Genomic DNA, 22117 nt, shown 5'->3' with positions numbered 1-22117 from the left:
GCTTTAAGGCATTCAATAACAGTGTAAGGCCAAACAAAAGCCTAAAAGCAAGTTGAAAATAAAACCTTGCTGGCTTTGTGTGTGCAGTGTTTCTTGTGTGTGATCTCCACTCATATCTGACACTGCGCTTTCGCCAGATGCTTGTGCCTGGTGAGCTCCTCCAGCCAGTCACTCACACAGCCCAAGATATCTGCGAATTCCAGCTGATAAAACATCATCTGCTCTGCCTCACCCTGATTCGGAGCCAGTGGCTGTGTTTGATGTTTGCCTTCGGTTAAGCTGATTAGGGAAAGACGGGCGTTTCGAGATACCGCCGGCCCCTTTTGTTTATGTTCTACACTATCACCCGATTGTATGCCCAGACGGTCCTCTTTTTTTAGTTGCTTGTACTCTACAGTTCGCAGCAAGTGAGGAACAAGGTGTCTAGCATAGTGCCAAGTTCTGCATTAACACACATGTGGTTGTGGCTTGTTAGCAGGGTGCAAAAGGCCAGTTTAGTGTGTGACCAAGGGGAACATATGGAAAAATGTTCAAACTTGATACCTACACTGTTGAACCAAAGCAGGGGGAGCTGAAAAGAACACTTCTGGATGAGGTCATTGTTTTGGTAGAACTTAAGTGGCAAAACACCAACACCTTCAGGTCAATAGTCAACCGACGAAAATATATTTTGCCTTCAAATCCCAAGGGCTTTAAAGCTTGGATGAAATTTGAGCAGCAAGTCTGGTCTGCGGCGTAGCTCACTCTGACTGTAACTCTCGTTTGCTCTCTTGCTCTGGGAGATTAGATCTTTTTTATACAATCTAACTGAATATTGTAAAAATGAGAAAATTATTCGGACATTATTTTAGGAAATCACTACCCGCCAACGCACACAGCCAACTTGGCACTTCAGGCCCAACTATAAGTTGCCAACCCAGTGCAGTAACTAGTTCTATTCCAGGATACTGCCTCACAGCCTGGGCTGTCTTCCCATCAGGAGCCCCCATGGGTATAAAACAGAGAAGGGGCTTCTGTTACTTCTGTTACGACCACGGGAGCTGAAGAAATCATCACTCTTTATTTCAGACAAATGTGAATAACACTTTCGAAGTTAAGAATTATTGTCCAGCCGAGCCAGTTTCAGAACTGGTCATTTTTTGGAACCGGAGAGTTATGAATCCATGAAAATAAAAGGCCCACTGTCTAAAAGACATGCTGAGTAAAAATCCAGAGTATGGTAAAAAGGACATCATGAGCTTGAAATTGCAAAGCAGCTAAGTAAAGCCAGCCAACAAATCTACCTCATAGTGGTCTGTCAATGCTGGGTGGGCAATGTCTGGGGCAGGTTGTGCTCTTACTTGTGAAATATTACAAAAATAAAAAATCTTCTTTAAATGATTGGACAAAACCAGTCTGCCAGTACACATTATTTTATATAATAATATAAATAATCTATTCTGGAAATGACACATTTCTCCTGAACAATCCACTGAAATCAATTTCTACCAAGATTATCAGTCTACCAAATCTACCGCCATGCTAGTGGGCTGTGAGGCTGTACTTAGGTACAGTGGCAGTACTGCCACACAGTATTGTCCCACATACCTTTGTCACAAGTATTAATGGCCCCAAAAAATCCAGTATCTGTCGGGCATTATGTTTTAGTTCCCAGTAATTCAACAGTAAGGTTACATTCACCTGCTCACGCATGGGCATTATGGACAGTAACTAGGGAGTTAAATGCTGTTCTTGAGCACAGTTGCTGGGAAGCCAAACTTGCTTTCAGTAATTTGATATCTGTGAGGAAACACTTGCAAAACTAAGCTGAACCAAATTCATTATTTGATGTTGACACAAGAGGGTAACAGCTGTTGTTACTTATTACTTTAAATCAGCAGCACCTGTATTGAATACAAGTGGTTTTGAAGATCAGGTTATCTGGGATACATCAAGAACAATAAAAGAAAATGTAACTTATTCATTATGCTCACTTTTAGCCTCACTCATACAACATTACACCTCTTTTAATATAGCACAAACTGCTGCACTACTCTTACCTCAGCAGATTTGAACACATGGCTTCTACATCACCAGATCCAAAATATTATTGTGGATACTTCTAGCCTTAGGCTACTTAAATGAATGATTAGCATATTTTCTCATTCTGCTGTGTTTTTCTATGGTGACTGCGTGCCCTGTAAATGTGAGCATATGCCAGATGAAGCACTATGCACAGTCACTACTAAGGTGTTCTGTTGCACTTAATAACTCAGCTTTGGTGTGGAGATTGGCCAGGAGCCAAAGTGTGTATTCTGAGTCAGGTCCAGCTGTGCATTTCTTTCTGCGGGTAACAGTTCATACCCTTTAGTTAATACCCATACAGAGTGGGTTCACTGGTGCAGGCAGGAAACAATTCATTGCTCTCACGTCTTTACTGAAAATATGGACAAACTGCAAACCACGACTTTCACACGTGGATGTGAAAGAGATGTGAAGCAGGCCTCACACATTGTAGCTGCAGGATGTCTGCCTGTGTGTGTATGAAACTGTCTGAAATTGACCATGTGTTCCTCTTTGTCCGCATCAGTCCATGCACACCAAGTGCAGCAGCAGATTTATTCCCAACCCGGTCAAGGCTTGACTTTGCAGACACTTAGTAAGGAGTCACTTGGGCACATCATGTTCTCCAGCAGCCCCTGAACCCAGACAGCCAAGGATCAGCCACAGGCACCGCCTGTGCTGCAGGCCATCGTAGAAAACATCCAAATACAGTCTTCTCTGTGGCCCAGACACCACATCCTCCCCCTTCAACAGAGGTGAGGAAGAGAAAATCTACATAATCACAGACTGACCAGCCACCTCTCTGCTGACTTTGAAAATAAGCAAAGGATACACATGCCAAAGCAAACACGGGAAAATACCAATTACTGAGAGTGAAATCAATTTGCAAGCTCCCACATCTGACACCTCCAATAGAATAAAACACTAAAATTAAAGGAGTTGGGCTTGTTTTGTTGCTGAGATTTAAATAAGATCCATTCCACAAATGCCTCATGTTTTCAACATTTTTGTATGGATTAAACAAACAAGATATTGTGTTGATTTGTGAATTTTAAGAGGGGCTGAATTCAAGACTTCTAAATTACTAATCCAATACGGAAATCAAATAGTCAAATAGCTGAGATTTGTCATATTTTTTCACTGAATAATTCAGATAAATTCGAGTCAAAAAGGTCTCAAGTACAACCAGTAAAGGATTGACAACTGAAGACAGGACCAATCTGGAGTAGTAGGTGAAATAGCAAAGTTCTCAACTGGTTCTGAGAGGCTGTTTACAAATGAGCAGTTATCTGATTTTGAGTCTTATGTTCTCCATGTATCTGAAATTCTGTTGTTTTTTTTACATTAAATAATGTAGAAAATTATTGTTTAAACAAATGTGCTAAAGTTATGTCCAACTTCTGTTTTTCTGTTGTTACTATAACCCTTTATGATGTCACTTATTATTCTGTGAAAGCCCTAGCTGTTGCTAAAGATGCTGTTTTCTTTCAACAGAGCTGTTCCCCCGTTTCGAGTGTTGGTGCTAAACAGACATGCTATCAAGAGTGTTATCAACTGTTGAAAACAAAAGTAAACAGACATATTTCTTACAATGTCAAACTATTTCTTTAAGAGGGAGTCCCTTGAGATGTTTTCCAAAGAGGTTATCGTTTACCCGGGCCAAACTTATTTAAGACATCTCAAGTCTTAATCCTGAGACTTCAGACAGCGACCACCTTTTGATTGTTTTTAAGTAAATGACTCCAGCTGTATGCATGCATAGCCATATTTTAGTAAAAGTATGAGTGATTGGCACAAACTAAGCATACTGACGGACAGAGGAGAAATGGATTATGCTGCAAGAGCAATTCGAGAAGTTTATGTGGGCGTCTTAGTTCACCATGAAACTGGGATGCTGTTAAAATCCACTTTAACTGCTGTGAATTCTTTTTAAAATCACATTTTAGACATAACAGTGACAATCAACACTAATTTTCAATTGAATATTCCTTTAAGGAAGAGGTTGTTGAAGTTCATGTTCAATCTTCCACTGGACAAGATAAATCTCCAGTGCTTTCCTTGTTTTCAAATATAATGAGGAATAGTTTTCATGCTTGTGTTGCTGAAGGGTAAATAATAAAGAGCGATGAGCATGCTTATTCACTGGTGAGAGCACCCTTGCCCAAATGTGGCCAAGGATGTTAAACATGTTTAAATCCCTTCTCCGTTTAAAGCTGTAATTCTTTTTCCACTGGGGGATTATCACCTACCGCTGTCACGAAAGATCAGGGCCAGATCGTGTCAATGAGACTACAGTCTGATGCACCGTGTGCCCCTTACGCAGCCTTGTTGAAGGCTAAGCACTTAGGAAGAGGCCGCTTGTGTCCGAGCAGGCCGATCTGTGCCCACGACTCCAGGTGGAAATGCAATCAAGAACCAGAGAGGGAGTGGGCAAAGGGGATCTTATCTTATCATGAGCAGAAACATCCACTCACAGAATGAACTTCAGCGAGGCCACCTAATCTCACCCAGAGCCGGAGTGACCTTCTCCAGCCAAGGCTGCAGGCAGAGGAACCGACAGCTGGGTTTCTGCCTCCTCCACAAAAGTCCTCAGTTGACCATGGAGGTGACGGGTTACCAACAGCTGGATAAAGTGATGTAGAGAGATGGGATTCGCAGACTCTCAAACCAAACCTCCTACTATCCATCTATTCATAACAGTTATGCTGTGAGTCTACAAAGAAAAAAGAGTCTACAAAGAGGAAAAATACCAAATAAATACCCATTTTTAGTCGCATAAATTCAGCACAGAGCCCAAAGCTAACAATTAAAAATTCAAGTCTGGAGTTGGAATTTGTTTAATTTCACTAAAGCACTCGACTGTCTGATTTAAATCCTTGAAAATAAACTCTATAGAAGACAGTGAAAATATTCACTTTGGACAAAATGTACAAAAGCATACAAAAAATCTGCTCTCCTGCCAGACCTCGTCAGTTGACAGCGTTCATGAACCATTATTTGGTCCATTGCTACCAGCAGGAGGGTCACATGAGAGCCAGTGAAAATAAGATTTAACAGCTCGTCTCGTCGGTTGTGACAGTTTTAACAGCTTCAAGTTTCAAAACAGAGAGATCTTTGTCGTTTATGTCAAAAAATCTTCAATGTATAGACTAGAGCTATATCTAATGATTGTTTTCATTGTATATTAATCCAAATATGCTCATCACAATTTCCAAGAACCCAAAGTAACGTCTTCAAATTTCCTTTCACCCAACTAGTCCAAAATCCAAAGATTCACCCATTCACTGTCATAAATCACAACAAAAAACAGCAAATCCTTTAGTGGATATACGGAAAACTATACAAACGTTACATTAGGTGACTGCCTGGAATAGCAGATGTTAATGAAAAAACACTAAACATCAAAAGCAAAACTTTTGGTGCTGTGACGGTAATTGAGGCAACACAAATGAGAGGAGCTCATGGTCACTTTGCAATGCAGTATGTATGAAAACATGCTGTGTTGTCATATCTAATAATCGGACAGAATCGGTAAATAACACTGTGATACTTTTGTTTCTGCTATAAAAACTGCAGGACTCAAATTAAACAAAAGAAGTTCTTGCTTTTGTTCCAAAGCTTTGTTCACACTAAAACATTTCCCAATAACAGATGTCATATGTTTCGCAAACATTTTTTTTTTCCATTTTAGAGTTAGTTGCCCACGTCCATGTCAAAAAATGTTTGTTAACTTGTTTTTTCCTTGTATGTGAAACCAATTAGTCCATTTATTTTCAATATCTGCTACTGCTACTGGTTATTTACTGCAAAGGCCCAGTATATGCAGACCACACTGTAATTAAATAAATATCGTTGGGGGAGTTTATCAGCTGGATTAAACTGTTTGTAGACAATGAAAAGTTGAGTTTAGTATCAGGCAGGAACAATGTTTTGAATATTGCAATAGTTTGAGCCTATTTTGCTTCACTACAAGGCATTGTTTGTGTCCCCTGTGCAGGTGTCTGTTGCAATATGAGTGCTGAATCCACTGCTCAGCGCTCCATAATGTTAAACATTGTAATCACACAAAACTAGACAAATCGGTCCTGTGCTTTAAATCCTCTACATTGCACTGTGTGGAGTAAACATGAAAGATTACAACAAAAGACACATGCATCTATCATTAAAGTTCATGTAGCTTTAGAACAAACACAGCCACTGAAACCAGAGGGATTTCGGGCTTACGCAAAATGCTCACACACACAGCCTTTCTGTATGTTTAGCCTTGGCAGGGTTGGAGCTTATATCAGCAGTAAAACTGCAATGGCAAGTCCATACATGCTGCTTTTCACACTGCTGTGACTGAGGGGGGTGGGAATTCGGGACAGTTTAAAATCCAGACGCAGCGTTTTTTCACAGGTCGTGAGCTCATGATTCATCTTCCAACTATGGCTAACTTTGAAAAGTCCTGCCATGAGACATGCTGTATAACACCTGAAGACAGGGAGTGGTTTCACATCAACTTTAGGAACGGTATCAGGAGATGAGATGTGCTGACAGTTTGAATGAGCACAACAAAGGGGGATCTTCTGAAAAAAAAAAAACGAAGAGGTTGGAAAGTACATGCACAGCCATTCGAATGACTATCTGATCGCTATCTTGTTATTCACCCTCTGGAAAGTCATGGTTAGGTCAGGTAAGCCTGATCATGGGGTCTGAAATAGGTTTATTTTAATGAATGTAATGAATAGTTTTAATACAGTCATGAGACAGGAGTCAATGGTTCACTTAAATATTAACCTTAATAAATAGTACAAAAGTATTGCCCCGTTAGTAAGAAGGTTTCAATGAATGCTAGCTAGACATGCAGAGCCTGCATGTCGTTCACAAGCTACAAACTCCCATACATCTAAGAACCCAATCGGACTAAGGTTTTGGACAAACTTCTCTTATAGATCAGTCATTTTAAATGAAAACTTGTGAGTTTTCCTTTCGTATCAAGCAGCAAAAAACTCATAGAATGACTTGTTTGAGTAAATCTTGCACGTCCCATTGCGTATGCACGATTCTGAAACAATATATCATGCAGCCCTGATATTAAATTACTATAAACAGTGTCACAAGGCAGGAAAAGAGTGCACACAAAATAGGAAGAAACTTTCACCTTTACAAATAACAGCATGTTCCCGGCTTGCAAGTGTGTTAGCCATTAGCTCACCAAATCACCAACTAATCCTGAGATAATCCTTGGCTGACAATGCTCTAAATGGACTGTAATTAAATTGTGCTTTTCTAGTCTTACCAACCACATTACAACACAAGACTGCATTCACCCATTCACACACACACATTCGCATACTGGCGGCAGAGGCTGGCTCAAAGTCTAATCTTAACAGTTTTTATTGTGGAGTGAATTATGGTGGTAGAGAATAGAACTCAGGATGACTCACTTCTGCCGGGGTGTTGTCTGGTCCCTCTGAAGCGTGTCCTCTCAGGTTGATGATGTGGACCTCCTGAGGGAGATTGGTGGTGCCTCTGCTTGCACAGCCTGACAGGGCAGTGAAGCTCTTCGACGCGGCCTGCACCGGGTGTCCCGTCCCCACTGGCAGCAGCTCACACGGGCTGCGGGAAAGCGGCCCTGCAAGGAAGAGAACAATACTGTGTGAATCAAACACTACAGTATGTGCAAGGGTTCAAATGCCAAGCCTCGTATGATGTTGACTTATTTATGTGAGTCATGTATGAGCCCTCTGTTATTGTATTGTGTACAGTTAAGAATATAATTTTAGTGTCATCAGTTTTGATGGATGGGGTAGTTTGTCACACTAGAATATTGTAGATATTGAATTTGCATTTGTTGAGGTGTGTGCAACTTGAAGCAGCAAGCTGTGCACTTTTTCCCAGTCCTCTGTTAAATGTTGTCTGACCGCTATAGACTGAGTAACATGTCAGACATATAATCAGTCCCACAAGGTAATTTCATCCACTCTTATTTTCCTTGACTGGTCAAATTTGACCTTCTTTAATCACTTCTTTAAGACCCAGACTTTACACTTTGCACTCCTGTAACTAACCATTAGCTGTAGCCTTCACTAGTTGCCTTGGAAATGTGACAAGCTTCTGGAGAATTTAAGGAGCAAAAACCTGCCAGCTTGGTCTACTATAATGATTCGGTTCATCCTGTCCAACTCTCCGTGTGTCATACTGCACGAGGCAAATCACTGAACAATCTAAATCGCTAAAGCAGTCATATTTGATTGCTATCACAAAGCTAGCAAGGAGCAAATCCCTGTTCTGAAAAGGTCACGTCAGGGGAGTTTTCTGCATTATCTCTCAACAGGAAGGCCGTATTTCATATTAAAACACTTTGAGGCTCACTTTTTTGGCTTACAGACTTCAATCTTCATTGTGTCTTACACAAGCCTTTTCCGAAGGGACAAGTAGTGCAATAATTTATTGATTTATTAACATATGATGATTTCCCAAATAGTAGGGATACATGATAATTTAGCTGCTAATGTATTATTGTTGCAAAATCCAATTTTGGGCAATAAATAAGTCTGGTAAGAGGGAGCGTTTTCTCTGATGTACGTCTGCGAGTGTGAAATGCTGCAACCTGAATCTCTGCCCACACTGCCTGTGCTCCAGTTGCATTGTGGGTAATTTAGGCACCAGATTTTGACAAGGGAAAGAAATGCGTGGAATAAAAAGATGTTATCTTGGGTTCTGTTAAATCAATTTTGATGATAATGATGATGAAGAACCGCCTGATCATTTTTAAAAAGAAGAAAAGATTGAGAAGAAAACTTCTCTATCTTATCATAAGTACTTCTTGTTATGAGTAATTATAGTGACGTCATGGCTATGCCTATGTTAGACTATTACATCTGGTAATCTTGTAAAGATAAAGAGTTAAAGATAAAGGTTTTCATTTGGGGGTTTTTTGCCCCGACAAAAGCTATTTAGTTTGTCAAATCATTTTTTAATTCTTTCTTTTAAAAGATTGGGGGGGTTTTTTTCAGGTTAGAGTTAGACAAATTCAAATAATATTCACCAGAATTGAATGAAAATACCACCCTTCAGAGATTCAACTACAAACAACACAAAAATCAAAATTCAGTTTGTCACACAGCTCGGTTTCTCATATCTGTCCGGAGTAAAGTAGTGATATGCTCTCATTTCAGTCAGAAAGATCACAGCAGCAAAAAACAGTGATTGCGCCCGGTTGATCAAGCAAAGCAGCTCTCAGCAGGGCGTCAGGACACTGCAGCTAGGCCCGTTGGGTCTCTTTCTGTGTTTTGTCTACTGCACAGTCAGCTTTAATGAACAGTTCAGTGACCTGTGAACAACTGGACTACTTGACTTAAACACAGATTTGCTTGTATAAAGGACGGTACTTTGCATGCACATTTGCTCTTGCGTGACATGGGACTTCCTCTCAGTTCAACACAAAGGTTTAGGTGGTTAACAAACGTCACTACAGTCTGAGCTCAACCTCCTTTTAACATCTGTTTGACCCACTTAAACAACATACAGGGTGTATAATGCACATACATATACACCTGTCTCACATGAAGTAAGGGTGGCACTAATAGTGAGTGAGGTGGCAAACAGCTCGCTTCCATTAAAGACTCATGTATCCAGTGACAACGCCTGTGGTCAGACTTATTTCTCGGGGTCAGACCTGGTGTTTCACCCTACAGACTTGTGGCAGCTAAGGCCCGTTAACATTTCAAACACATCACGCTAAACACACAGAGGTTGCCCAATAGCAATCAGATGAACATTTGGAAATCATTAAAGTCTAAGTGAAAGACAGTTAGATAACAATGTTAAACTCTCTCCAACTGACTCTAAAAACACAGTGCCTCAGCAGTGGGGTACAGCAAGGGGGGAAACTTTTTTTTCTTTCTTTTTGCTCAGAACACATAGCTATTGTTTTCTCTTTCCGTGCCGTCCAATAAGCCTATGTTCGCTCATCATAAAGCCAGAGACCATGTATGGCATAGTGCCCCTCTCCTTGTTGTGAGAAAAACACAGAGGCTTTATTGTTACCATATTTGTCTCTTGAGACAAATCCAAAGCCCTTGACAGATGTCTCAACCTGAACTGCGATGTCTCTTGTTGCCTGTGAATTCAAGCCCAGACAGATTATCTTTAAAAAAACATATCGGGAGCGCACATATATTCAAAAAATGGCAGGGACCGTAGTGATACAAGGACATGGCTTAATGGCAAAAACCTGTGGCACATCAGTATTTCAACTCCCGCCTAGCCCCCCTACTCCCTTTTCCTCCCAAAGGACCGAAGCCTATTCCCTCTCTAACCATGTCATCAAGTCTCACTCCCACAAACACGTCTGAGGCCTCTCCAACTCACTTTTTCCCCTCACACATGGAGAATAACAAACAACTGCCAGACAAACAAAGAAAAACGTAGTTCTTTCTGGGAGACTGCCAAAAGATTACGCTACATGTTGGGCAATGATTTTTTTTAAATTGCTTGACAGACAAAAAGGGAGGCCATGAGGGAGACAAAAGTTATTGCATGGGTAGCAAAATGGGGAATTCAAGGTTTCATGGTGTTGTTTTGCTTAGCCTTTAAAAGGTGACATCAGTCAGTCTTTCCAATACTTTACTTCAAAGATAGAAATCTTAACAAACTGGCTAGGCTTTTAAGAAAATATTCCCCAGCTATTTATAGTCCCAAGAAGATGATTCCTATTGATTATGGTGAATTCCCTGACCTTTCCCCTGATCCATCTGGCGACACTTATAATGACATAGAATCACCTCAGCTAATGTTTGGATTTTCACGGAAATAAGCAACATAAAGTCATGGCCCACAGAGGATGAATCCTAATGTTTTGGATGTTCCCTTTTCCTACTGTGCCACTATCACTATCATTAACGTTATGCAAATGAACCAACTCTCAAAACACTACGCTGTGCTACCAGAATGCATTGCGCAGCTGCTTGCATAGACAATATACGGGGAGCCTGGCAACAACTAATCCGTTGGACATTTGCCACATTATTTTCTTAGTAGAAAATGTCAAATGAACAACTTATAATCAGGTTCACGTAAATCCTTTACGGCAAACCAATCATATATCTATATGGAGTTACATTAATTTCATTATAATAATCTACAATACAATAAAATGACTTTAACCTTTAAAATAAACTTTGAAATGATACATAACAGCGGACAAAGACCTTCACTATTCACCTTCATCCAATCACATATGCTGTCACCATCAGCCAACAACCTCCACGGACAGAGAAAATGTTTTAGACGGGAAAACAGTTGCATCTGTTTGCCCTGCCACAGTATTGTGTCTTCTGTCACCTTGTCTGTCTGTCTGTCTGCCTTTCTTCCTTGCTTCTGTTTCCTCGGTCAGCGATGGGAGTACAGAGTATGTCCTGTCCAGCTGCTACTATTGCCTTATAGCTGGCCAGGCCAAACGCCCACAGCAGACGAATGAGAGAAGCTCTTGTTCAAACTGCCTGAAAAACAAGTCCAGCCTGGGTCCACCAGACACTCCGCAAACCATACCACAAATACCGCCCTGACCTAACAGATACAGCTAAATCAGATAGTAAATATGATGCCTCAGCTGTATCAGTAATATCTCACATTTATTAAATGTCTCCAGTAATGACAGTAGCAATTGTATAAAAGATGAATGGCAAAGTGTAACCCTAACTACATCCTACAATTAAATATGCAGAAAAAAGTTGCCAAATTACTGTGGTTTACTTAGTCTACAACTGCATTGTGGTGACCTACAATAATACCTCCAGAACCTCAGCAAATTACACGATAATTATCTATTGCTAGAATATGTGCAGGCTAACTTTTTGGGCTTAACATTTATTGTGAAAACAGTGGAATCAAGAGTCGAGATGCTTCATTTCCCCAGGACCTGGCAAAATCTGATCTGTGATATCTGATATAGCATATATGACATAAAGATGAATGGTTCAATAAAAACCCTCATTAAAGAGCATCAATCTCAATCCAGACAATCATATTGACTGTGCAGTAAATGTCAGGAGAGCTCAACCTACCCCCCTTCTTGACTTTCAATCCTGATGGATCACTTTGTTAACATTCATGGAAGGGAAGCTTGGTTCTCATAGGACTCTCTGGGTCAGGCAAAATCAGCTACGGACGAGGCTTAAGGAACAAAAGCTAACATGGACAAGATCCTGATCCAGCCCAACAGTCTCAACATCAACATTTCATTCTTGCCCAAATCCCACCCCCTGCCCAGCTGAGGTCAAGACACATCCACGGCTTAACTGAAATTATGACTTGAATCGTAAAACTTTTAATCTAAATCCAGTATTAAATAGGATTCCAAAACTTCAAAGTAAGATCTAAATGTCCTTCAAGTGACCTAATATGTTTTGTAATATACTGCAATGTTACAAATGTTTAAATATAGGGGCTGAAAGATTCAGCCAATAGGATCCATCGAAAGATGCTTGATGGCGCTATCCAGAATACTGCAGACATCTCACACTGAATATAAAAAGGCGCCTTTAACATTTGATGAGACTATCTTCATTGGAGTCAGCAGAGAGGCTGCACTTCACTGACCCTATTAAATATTAGGTCAACTAGAAACTAGGACAAAAGTCATAGGTGTGAAAACCTCATGTAACAGTCCAAGATAACGTGGCTTTAGATGTGAAAGCGAGAAGGGAGTTTACCAGTTGGAAAAACTTACTCAGATCGTAAACTTTCATCACCATTCTCTGCCTCTTTCACTGTGGGTGGGCACAGTCACGGGAAGTTACATTTTACTTGAACTGGAGTTTACCCAAACCACTTGAGCTTAGTACTCCACCTATATTATTTAAACATGTCGGTATTACAATTGGTAACTGAGTATCTGGTAAAAAGTACATATTGAAGTCCTTTTCTGCATCAGAGACATATATATTATGTTAAAACATTTTCTCAGTCTTACTCTTTGGCTACATTGAACACGTAAGAAATACGGGACGTTCGTGGACGTGTTGATGCCACACCACACTTACACTATAGTCATGTAAGTGGTGCATATGTTTCATAGAGATCCCCTCTACAACCAGTCTTCTATTAATATGTTTAGAGTATACTTGACACTAAAAATAGATCATAACATCTATATTCCCTTTATGAAAGTACCAGTTACAGGAAATTACACTTTGTGCTTATTGGCACATTTGGTTTTGAGAGTTTCGGTTAATATTAAGTGTTTCCTGTCACCTGTTTCCTTTAATAATCGCTGACTAGAGAGATTGAGATGGACAGGATGCCTGGAAAATGATAAAATGAAATTGAAAAAAGCAAGCGTAAGCAATCAGAGCTCACTGAGCTTTCGTTACCCAGTGACTCTGATAGACATGTTGACATGGACACGACAGATCTGTGCTTGGGTTGCAACTTTTAGGCCAAATTTCTATCAGAAAATTAATTAGTGGTCCATCTCTTCTACACCGGAAGTAAAAGACAAGGACACGAAAGACACCCACTCGTGATTAACACACACCTAAATCGTTTTTTTTTTCCTCCGAAGCTCCCATTTAAATTCTTTTTTTTCAGTGATACCTTTTCGAGGGATAAGCACTAAATATATACAGACCGATTCTAACAGCAACACTGGATATAGACAACACAGACATGTGCAAGGGAAGTTATTTTCTGTCAAAAGATATGAATGATACTATTACTCTTATTTTTGTTTTACATTGGCTAATATTCATTTAGGATTGACTGTGACAGAGTTAGAGGTAAGACAGGAGGTGAACATAGCAAAACCAAAACTAAGGAGGGAGACACTAGAGATACTCACGTCAGATATATTCAAACAGTGTAAGGTCACCAGACACTTTTCACATTCTGATTTTGGACTATAACTTATTCTATGATTTAAGTACTGCCTCCTTTTTCAGATATGTTGAATATTAATCATAACCTGTGATAAAATAAAGGGGCTTTCATTTTCACATCTTTCAAGCTTTTCTAAGTGCAACCACATTCTATATTAAGGGAGGAAACTATACACTATGTAAAGTGACATTATACAGACTACTGGTGGACTTAACTGGGCTTGGAGTCAACATATAATGCTGTGATTAATTTATAATAATCCACCGAAGTGTTCTACGTTTATACTTCCCCTGAATCCACACAAGCACTAATATTATGAAGCGAATACATTGCTGTCAGGTAGGCAGATGTCATATGATCACCCATTTTTATAAGTCATGTGATAACTCCAACAAAATCATGGGTGGAACAGAAATGATTTCATAGGAATTGACCCAAAAAAATAAAAACAGAAGAATGCATGTACCACCATCAGTGTCAGATAGAAAAAAACACCTACATAATGACTGTTTTATCTATATTGTCAAAAAATACAGAAAAATGACAATCACAATTTCTTAAATATATAGCATATTACATTTCTGCATTAAAATGTCTGAAAACAACTCAACTTTGTTCAGTATTACATTTAGTTGTGTACTAAGATTAACCTTAATGTTTCCAACAATGTTCAAACCCTGAGAAAAACCAAATTTAACCAAGCAAGAATTTTATTTGGTTGCCTGACACCATAACTTCCAGGAGGGAGTCTGAGTGAATCACCGTAACCCTAACTATCAGCAATGATGTTTGGTTAACAAATGAAGACAACAACTCCCATGATCCCATACTACTAAGATCTTTTGTTTTGTTTTGATTGAGAGACCCGTACCCATACTGTGCATTTAAAGCCTGAGATTTACCTGTATAGATGAATACCTAAAAGTATTCATTATACTTTCTCACTGGAAAAATAAAAGCATAACATTATTATAATACCACCCATGTATAAATGTGAATCTAGACGGACTGGGGGGGCAGGGAACGGTTTGGGTCAAGAGTGTATTGTGTGGATGTTATCGTCTTGTAATGTATTGTTTTGTTGTAATGTTCTGTCCTACTCCTGTATGTTCAGTAATGTAATGTAATGCTGAATTTTTTGTCTTGTTATTGTCTGTATACATGTTAAGGACTCCCTTGAAAACAAGATGATTCATCTTAAGGGACTATCCTACAAATAATTAAATTCAAATTTTAATTAAAACTAATAGATTATTATGAATTACTTGCTTACTTGCTGGTTACCTTTCTTAATGACTGCCCAATTATTTCATCATTTCAGATTCATCTTTTACATTGCATCAACAAGGCTTCTATGAGTTCTGGTTGAACAACAAGTTAATTCAACATAATTCATTCAAGACATAAACCTGGCAGGTGGACCATTGACATTTATCTTTTAGTTTAAAATACAAAAGCAGAGCCCTTCATGGGATGTGCATTCATCAATAGAGCCTCCTCCTATCTTACTAGAGATAAACGCCTCTATTTCCAAAGAATCCACTTTGTTTGCCGTCTACACCGTGGCACCAAGCCAAGATTTGGGTACAGGAAGTGATGTCAGTCTGTGTGCCAGTTAGGGACAAATCTGATATTCCCACAAAGCCATTTCCGAAGATAAACAAACAGAACCTTCCCCTGTGTGTGTGTACACATCCTCACATGTCTAGTTCCCAGTATCCTTCAGTAAGCAGGGAAAATTGTGTTTCTTCTCCAGATACATAAGATAGTCAAAGCAGTGAAGATTACCTCACATATGCCAGCACAGGCTTCATAAAGCAAAACAATAGAGGGGATGATGCATTCTGAATACACTTGTTCAATAATGTAAAGATAGCATAAGGCCAACTTAATTACAATAAATACAACGTAGCAGAAGGGGGCCTCTTGTTTCAATATACAGTATCTCCTCCCTACCTAAGATATTCCAGTTCCCATATGAACTACAGGATTAAATGAATCCTCTGCACTCCTTTCTTTGTTACTGCAGGGCATGATTCCCATGGACCATGAACCACGCAAGCTAGTTTAGGGAACGTAATATTCTGCCCGTTCTTGTTTTCCTAAGGGGTTTGGACTAAAGAATCACTAGCTCTGCACTGTTGACATTAGCGCAGCCCACTCACCCCTGAACCTTCAGTCACTACTACAGGAAGTGAGTAAAGCCTTTCATAAGGGTAGTGTGAGTTCACTTTATCGGACTGCCTATGAAAAGGATTTATCTCTGGACTGTAACGTTGGAGGAATAAGAGAAGGAAGCTGGAATGGGATGAAGGGAGGAGTGCACGGGTGAGCCTCAGCTCCATTAGGGAAGTCGTAAACTCCCCCATCAAAGTGTGAAATCTGAAGTCAGATATCCCGCAAACCCCTCCGTAACCTAATATCAACCCAAACACACTTTATTGGGAGATTCATCGATCGTAATCTTGTCAGCTGGCATATAATTGAAAAAACAGCTTAAAGACAGGAGTTTCACTGGATTATATTTTATCTATGTGGGTGATGTGGTGCAAATACATGTATGGGTATATAGGCAAAGCTTTTTTTAAGTCCTTAAGTAGGTTAACAGGTGTTCAAACAATAAATTACATCCGCGTGTGTGTAGAAACTTCAGCAACAGTGAAGGCGCTGAATGCAAAGGAAGACAGTACCAGTAAAAATGCGTCTCACAATGAGATTTTTTCACAAATAATATCCAGTAAAGTGGATATAAATCAAGAACCCCTTTGATGATTCACGGTACAATGAAATCAAACATCTATGACATGTATAGTATCATACCAAAATAACCATTTTATATCTTATACACTGTCCAACCCTAGCTGTTATGTACACAAATAAATAATCTTTTTCCATCTTTACTTGAAAACAGTGGAGTATTTACTGCCTCAATATGTGAGAGCGTTTCAATAGCACCATCTTTTCAGCTTGTTAACTGAAATGAAAAACTAGATTAAATCACTTTCTCTTTGACCCAAAAACGTACTGAGGAGTTTTAAGTATTTATTTCAGCTCTGAGCAGTGCTTGCAGTCTTCCTCTCAGGATAAATTAGTGGCCAAACAACCTCCACTTAATTTATGTTGCCTGAGGGGCAAAACCCAGGGCACAAGAGCAACATAAGGAGGCAGTAATAAACATTACAGCTTCTTATAGTAATCTAGATAAAGATTTGCTGGGTTTTCTTTGTTATTTACGACAGTAAACGAAGAATAGTTGGGCTTCGGACAAAAAAAGCAATTATGACAAGCATTTATGTTAGAGAAGTAGGTTTGTATAGAAACTACTGATCTAACAAAATAGTAAACTTCATATATCTTATCCAATGAAAGGTAGGTAAAACAAGTTGCCCTGACTGAAACTGAGTCCACTTATTATTCATCAGCCCTGACAGATGACGCGGCCACCTGTTGGTAAGCCATCACCATTACTTGAAAAAAAATACTTGAAAAATTACAAACAGCATCTGAAGCCACAGGCAAACAGAGGAGATGGAAGTGGGCACATTTCTCTCCACCTCCAAATGCAGACATAAATCAGAGGGCTTTGAAGAGATGGATGACAAGGCTCATTCCCAGAGGAACACAGGAGCCACTGTGTAAAGTGAGACAGCTGGGAGAGACCGAGCATGTGTGCATATAGGACAGAAGACTTTACTGGATTCGCTACCACTGTATGTCTTTACTGATGGGTGCTGACATGTGCTGTCTGGACCTATAATATCAAAGAACAAAAAAGTTGTCAGCACAGTCACGAAACAAGAACAGGCTGTTCATGTAACGGAAACGTAGTGCAGTTAAGACTTACCACGAACCACAAACTGGTCCAGTTTGTCAACTGGTCCATTATCTGTGACTTAAATCAGTGTAGGTATGAGTAGAAAAGTAGCAGATGTCAACTAGTCAACGATGAAAAACATGAAATATAATTCTTTAGAACTCTTTTTAAAGGAGCAAACAGATGGAAATAAATCATCGTCCAATCCTTAACCAAAACAAGTGAGGGCTTTGTTGGCGAAGGAAAAATAAGTGTATATTGGAGTTATTACACAGCGGTTATGTGGTTTTCAATCAGACTTGACTTTGTTGAAATACCATAAGTGGCCTGCATCAGTCGTACCCAAGCTGAAGAGCCATTCCTGGTTAAATGGGACAATGGAGAGAAATAACCGTCCTGCTGCTCCAAGGGCATCTCACTCATCAATCATAAAAGCCTGCAAAAGCCATGGTGTCTGACAGCAGCTTGGTAGGGGTTCTGGAGCAGCCGCTTCATCTACATTCACAAAAATTCAAACCCAGCAGGGGATGCAGGGAGGTGTGCCCTGGAGCCTCTTGTCTTGTCGTACTTGATATCAGCCTCATTTCATTTGTGTTGGATCATCTGCCTCGCCAGAAATCCTCACTGTACAGTACCTAATATCATCCACCAGCCTTGATGGAAAGTCAATATGTCAGACGACTGGGGCTAAAAGGTCAGCTGAAAGCTCCGAGGACGCTCGTTGAGTTACAATCCTTAAGTCCGGAAATTCTAAAAGCCAACAGAATGTAAAGAGGTTTGGAGAAATGTTGTAGAGCCGACACAATACTGTAAATCCCAGTGCGCTTGCGTTTGGAAGTTTATTACGCTGCATTTCATCTACATCAAGTCTTAAACAGATGATCTGGATCATACTGTTTACGTATATCAAGAAGAGCCCTACTTAACCATATCTTTTCTAATCTTGTATCCAAATTGACAAACACACACACACACACACCCTTGTATACCCAGGGTAATCAACATATAAGTCTGGACTTGTTTGGGGCGTGAGGAAAGGATTTTGTTAAACCAACAATATTAAGCACTGAACCTGACAAGTTGCTTAAAGCTTTGATGCTTTGCCTACCGTCAACACGACAGTGACATTTCAGAGGTGAAAATCCCATTCATATTCTGAATCAGGGATGTTGATTATTAGCCATAATGTTTAAAACATCCAAGACAGACTTACCAGCAGCTATGCAATGCCATGAAGAAGTGCTAGACGCCCTACAATCTGAAAGTCTTACAGCGCCGTCTCTGATTGGTGGAGCTCACTGTATCTATGGAAATGTTTACCACACCCGCAAAAGACATGTTGGCTAGGTGAGTTACTGCTGCCACAATCGGATCTTTACCATTACGTTTATCAGGAAGCAACCACGATTTCCTTACTGGCATGTTCTGGAGTGACAAAGTCTGGCCATGTATTAGTGTTTGTGAGTTGCTAAGGAAGTCGGAAAGGAATAATTTGCAATTGTTTGTAGGATGAGTAGTCCTTCACTCTACGAATTATTATGTACACAGTCTTGTACCCTTGACTTTTTTTGTTTTCCAAATGAATCTTTTCTCTTCATCAATTGTTTCATGGTTACAATCTATCTCATTGTTGGATGGCTTATTTCTAAGCTTAAAATTCTTTATACAGGGATTTTCTGAACGCCAATGCAGTGAACGAATGGGAAATTCACAACCGAAGCTGTTCAAACAGTGGGCAGTCCATGTTGAGCTCTTAAGAAGTATGTAGTCGTCAGCTGCACTAAAAAAGAAAGATAAGGAGAAAGAGAAATATAGCTTCTTGATGTAGTTTAGATAGTCCCTAAACCTGCACACATTTCTGTTGTGATGAGCCTGAGTCCGACCCTCCATGCTCCATCCTCCTCAACACTCACTCGCTCATCAAGTTGACTTTCGAGACTTTGGAGACAGACTGCAGGTGGCTGACGTTTCTAATCATGGCCTCCTCTCTCATTAGACTCTTAATTACAATAATAGCAAGCATATCCTTGATGTCAGAGGTTTGAACATTCGCGCGTAGTTCATGAAGCTTCAAAGCCTCTAAAAGGGTAACCGGGACATCTCTACCAAGCGCGTTGACTGCACTGATGTCTTTTTTTATTTTGGGCATCAATCACATGGCAGCTGTAAAAGATGTCTTTGATCCTGTGATATTTTACAAAAACATCATCACTCAGATGTGATAATAGGGGCCTTTGAGAAGCAGCAGGTTGCCATCAACAGAAAGCAGCAAGTGAAACAATGCTGGGCCTTTGTGCCAGTGTGTGAGCCCAGTGTGAAGGAGCCACAGAGGTGAGAAAGGGCAAGGCGGACAGCGTTTTCACACCAGCTGGAAAAGGCTGCATTCCTCCGGGGTTCTTCATCTTCAGGAAAGGCAGGGCGAAAAAAAAAAAAAAGAAGGAAGAATGACCTGTCAAATGCCATGCTGCCTCGTGTATTGACATGCACAAAGGGCGCCGGAGGGGCCTCTTTACTGCACAGTTAACCAACCAAAAGTATGATGAATAATAGGTTTGTTACACCAGTCGCCAGACAATAAACTAGTTATGAGTAGATGTCTAGTAAATATACAAAGTCAGCAGATAATATACATGAAGTAATGTGAATGCCATAAACTGAAAACACAGACATTTGCTACTAAATGATACTTTTATAACAGTTTTTATTGCTCTTTTGTTGCGCAGATGCTTCAAGTAATGACAGGAGTAGGCTATATTCAAGCTACCAATAACATTTTTTAAAGGAATTCCACAGCGGTTAATGATTAATTTATTTCCTACAACCACCTCAACCACATCTTCTATTAGATTGGTGAAATCAAATTTTCAAATGTAAGTGGAAAAAGAGCGTTTCTAAGTGTGTGTGTTTGTGATCTAACCCAAACAGCTCTTATTTAGGACAAAGTAAAGGGCCTGCTGTCATTTTTTGGACAGGCACTCCTGTTTTCCAAAGGACCGTTCCAAAATTGGGACATGGTCTTTCAGCAGGACTCATCTGGTGGAAATGGAGTGGGGAAGGTGAGGCCCCTGGAGGGGTTGGTCTGATGAAAGACACCACCTGGACGCCTTTAGCTAGAATCCCATATTAGGACTGCTTTTTTGCAGACACACAGTCATGCACTTAAGCTGGCACCTTTGCAAAATGATTAGGTAACTGAAGTTCTGATGCACTCGCACTGGTAATGACAAAAAAAATGTCAAAAGCAGCTCAACGAATGCTGCATGATCGCCCACCATCGTCTTTTCTGGCAGCCTCCAAAGGTTATCTGAAAAGAGGGACTCGGTTTTATTACGATTACTTTCTCTTTCTTCAATGAAGTCACTCTCTCTTACTATTACTCTCCCCTGCTCCAGTGGCTTTTTTTCACGGGGCTGTGAAACACAATGGAAAACGCACGATCACCCCAGCTGTCTCCCATTACTGGCTTTGACCGAAATTATTTACACGCCTGCTTACTGGAAGTATGGAGAGAGGGGATGAGACAGAGACAGGGGGAGAGGGGAAGGGGGCGGCGATTCGGTTCACTCCTGCAGATTTGCGCAAACGTTCCTCGTGACGGGAGGCTGACAAGAAATGATGGACTTGGACGAAGATACGAGTCTATCTGTAAGGACGCGTCTGCTGCACTTCATTCAGCTCTTCTCTCAGTGACAGACAGAGTTAGGGAGCAACAGTGAGCAAATAAAATAAATATCCCATAATCTAATTTATAAACTGCTGTTAATTAAACTGGGTAATAGTAGGGTGACCTTTATTCAATAAGCAAAAGATATAAACAGACAGTGCCAGGATGGCTGCCTCCTCCTTGACAGCACTGTTAAGATAAAGGCCTCACCATGGGGGAGAGCAGACCTGTAATTAGACACACACGGGACTCCCGTTGCTATGTAAACATCCCGACCACTCTGCCTAGCAGCACACAGCCTCTGTGCTGCTCGGGCTCCTCGCATGAATCACGGGGCAACATCTGGTTTAGCGCGCTGGAAGGGACTTTGTCGGTTTGGCACGCTGTACGTGTGTGGAGTGTGTCGATTTGGACCAGACGACCCACGCCTGCGCCTGCCTCTCTCCTCCCCCTGGCTACCCCACCTCTCAGATTACAGCGGTTGCACAATGCATTTTGGCAGTCCCCTCTCTTGCTGGCCCTAAGAAAGGACTGTGGATATAAAGAAGAACCTTTTGCTCAACTGTGGGGGGAAAAAACATTACAACCACTTTTGGCCTCACAGTGACTCTTGTCTGCCAAGAGTATACAAATATGCAGACAGAGAGAAAGTTGTTTACTTTACTGTACGTATGGACTGCGACTACGAGCACAATTCAGTCCCTTCTTCCACTTATTGTTTTATTTAACAA

At 40.4% G+C, this 22117-nt stretch overlaps 1 protein-coding gene across 2 annotated transcripts in view; it reads right to left on the bottom strand.

Moving 5' to 3' along the window:
• Window positions 1–22117, bottom strand: part of tgfbr3 (transforming growth factor, beta receptor III) — a 73598-nt gene that overhangs the window by 43484 nt on the left and 7997 nt on the right. For both annotated transcript variants that reach the window (XM_030433280.1, XM_030433279.1), the window contains one exon: window positions 7473–7660. In XM_030433280.1, coding sequence (XP_030289140.1) covers window positions 7473–7660 — 188 coding nt within the window. The remainder of the gene's footprint in view (window positions 1–7472; window positions 7661–22117) is intronic.

This window comes from Sparus aurata, chromosome 11, assembly GCF_900880675.1.
Source record: "Sparus aurata chromosome 11, fSpaAur1.1, whole genome shotgun sequence".
NCBI lineage: Eukaryota > Metazoa > Chordata > Actinopteri > Spariformes > Sparidae > Sparus > Sparus aurata.
The sequence above is the reverse complement of the archived record's forward strand: the minus strand, read 5'-3'. Positions and strand labels throughout refer to the sequence as shown.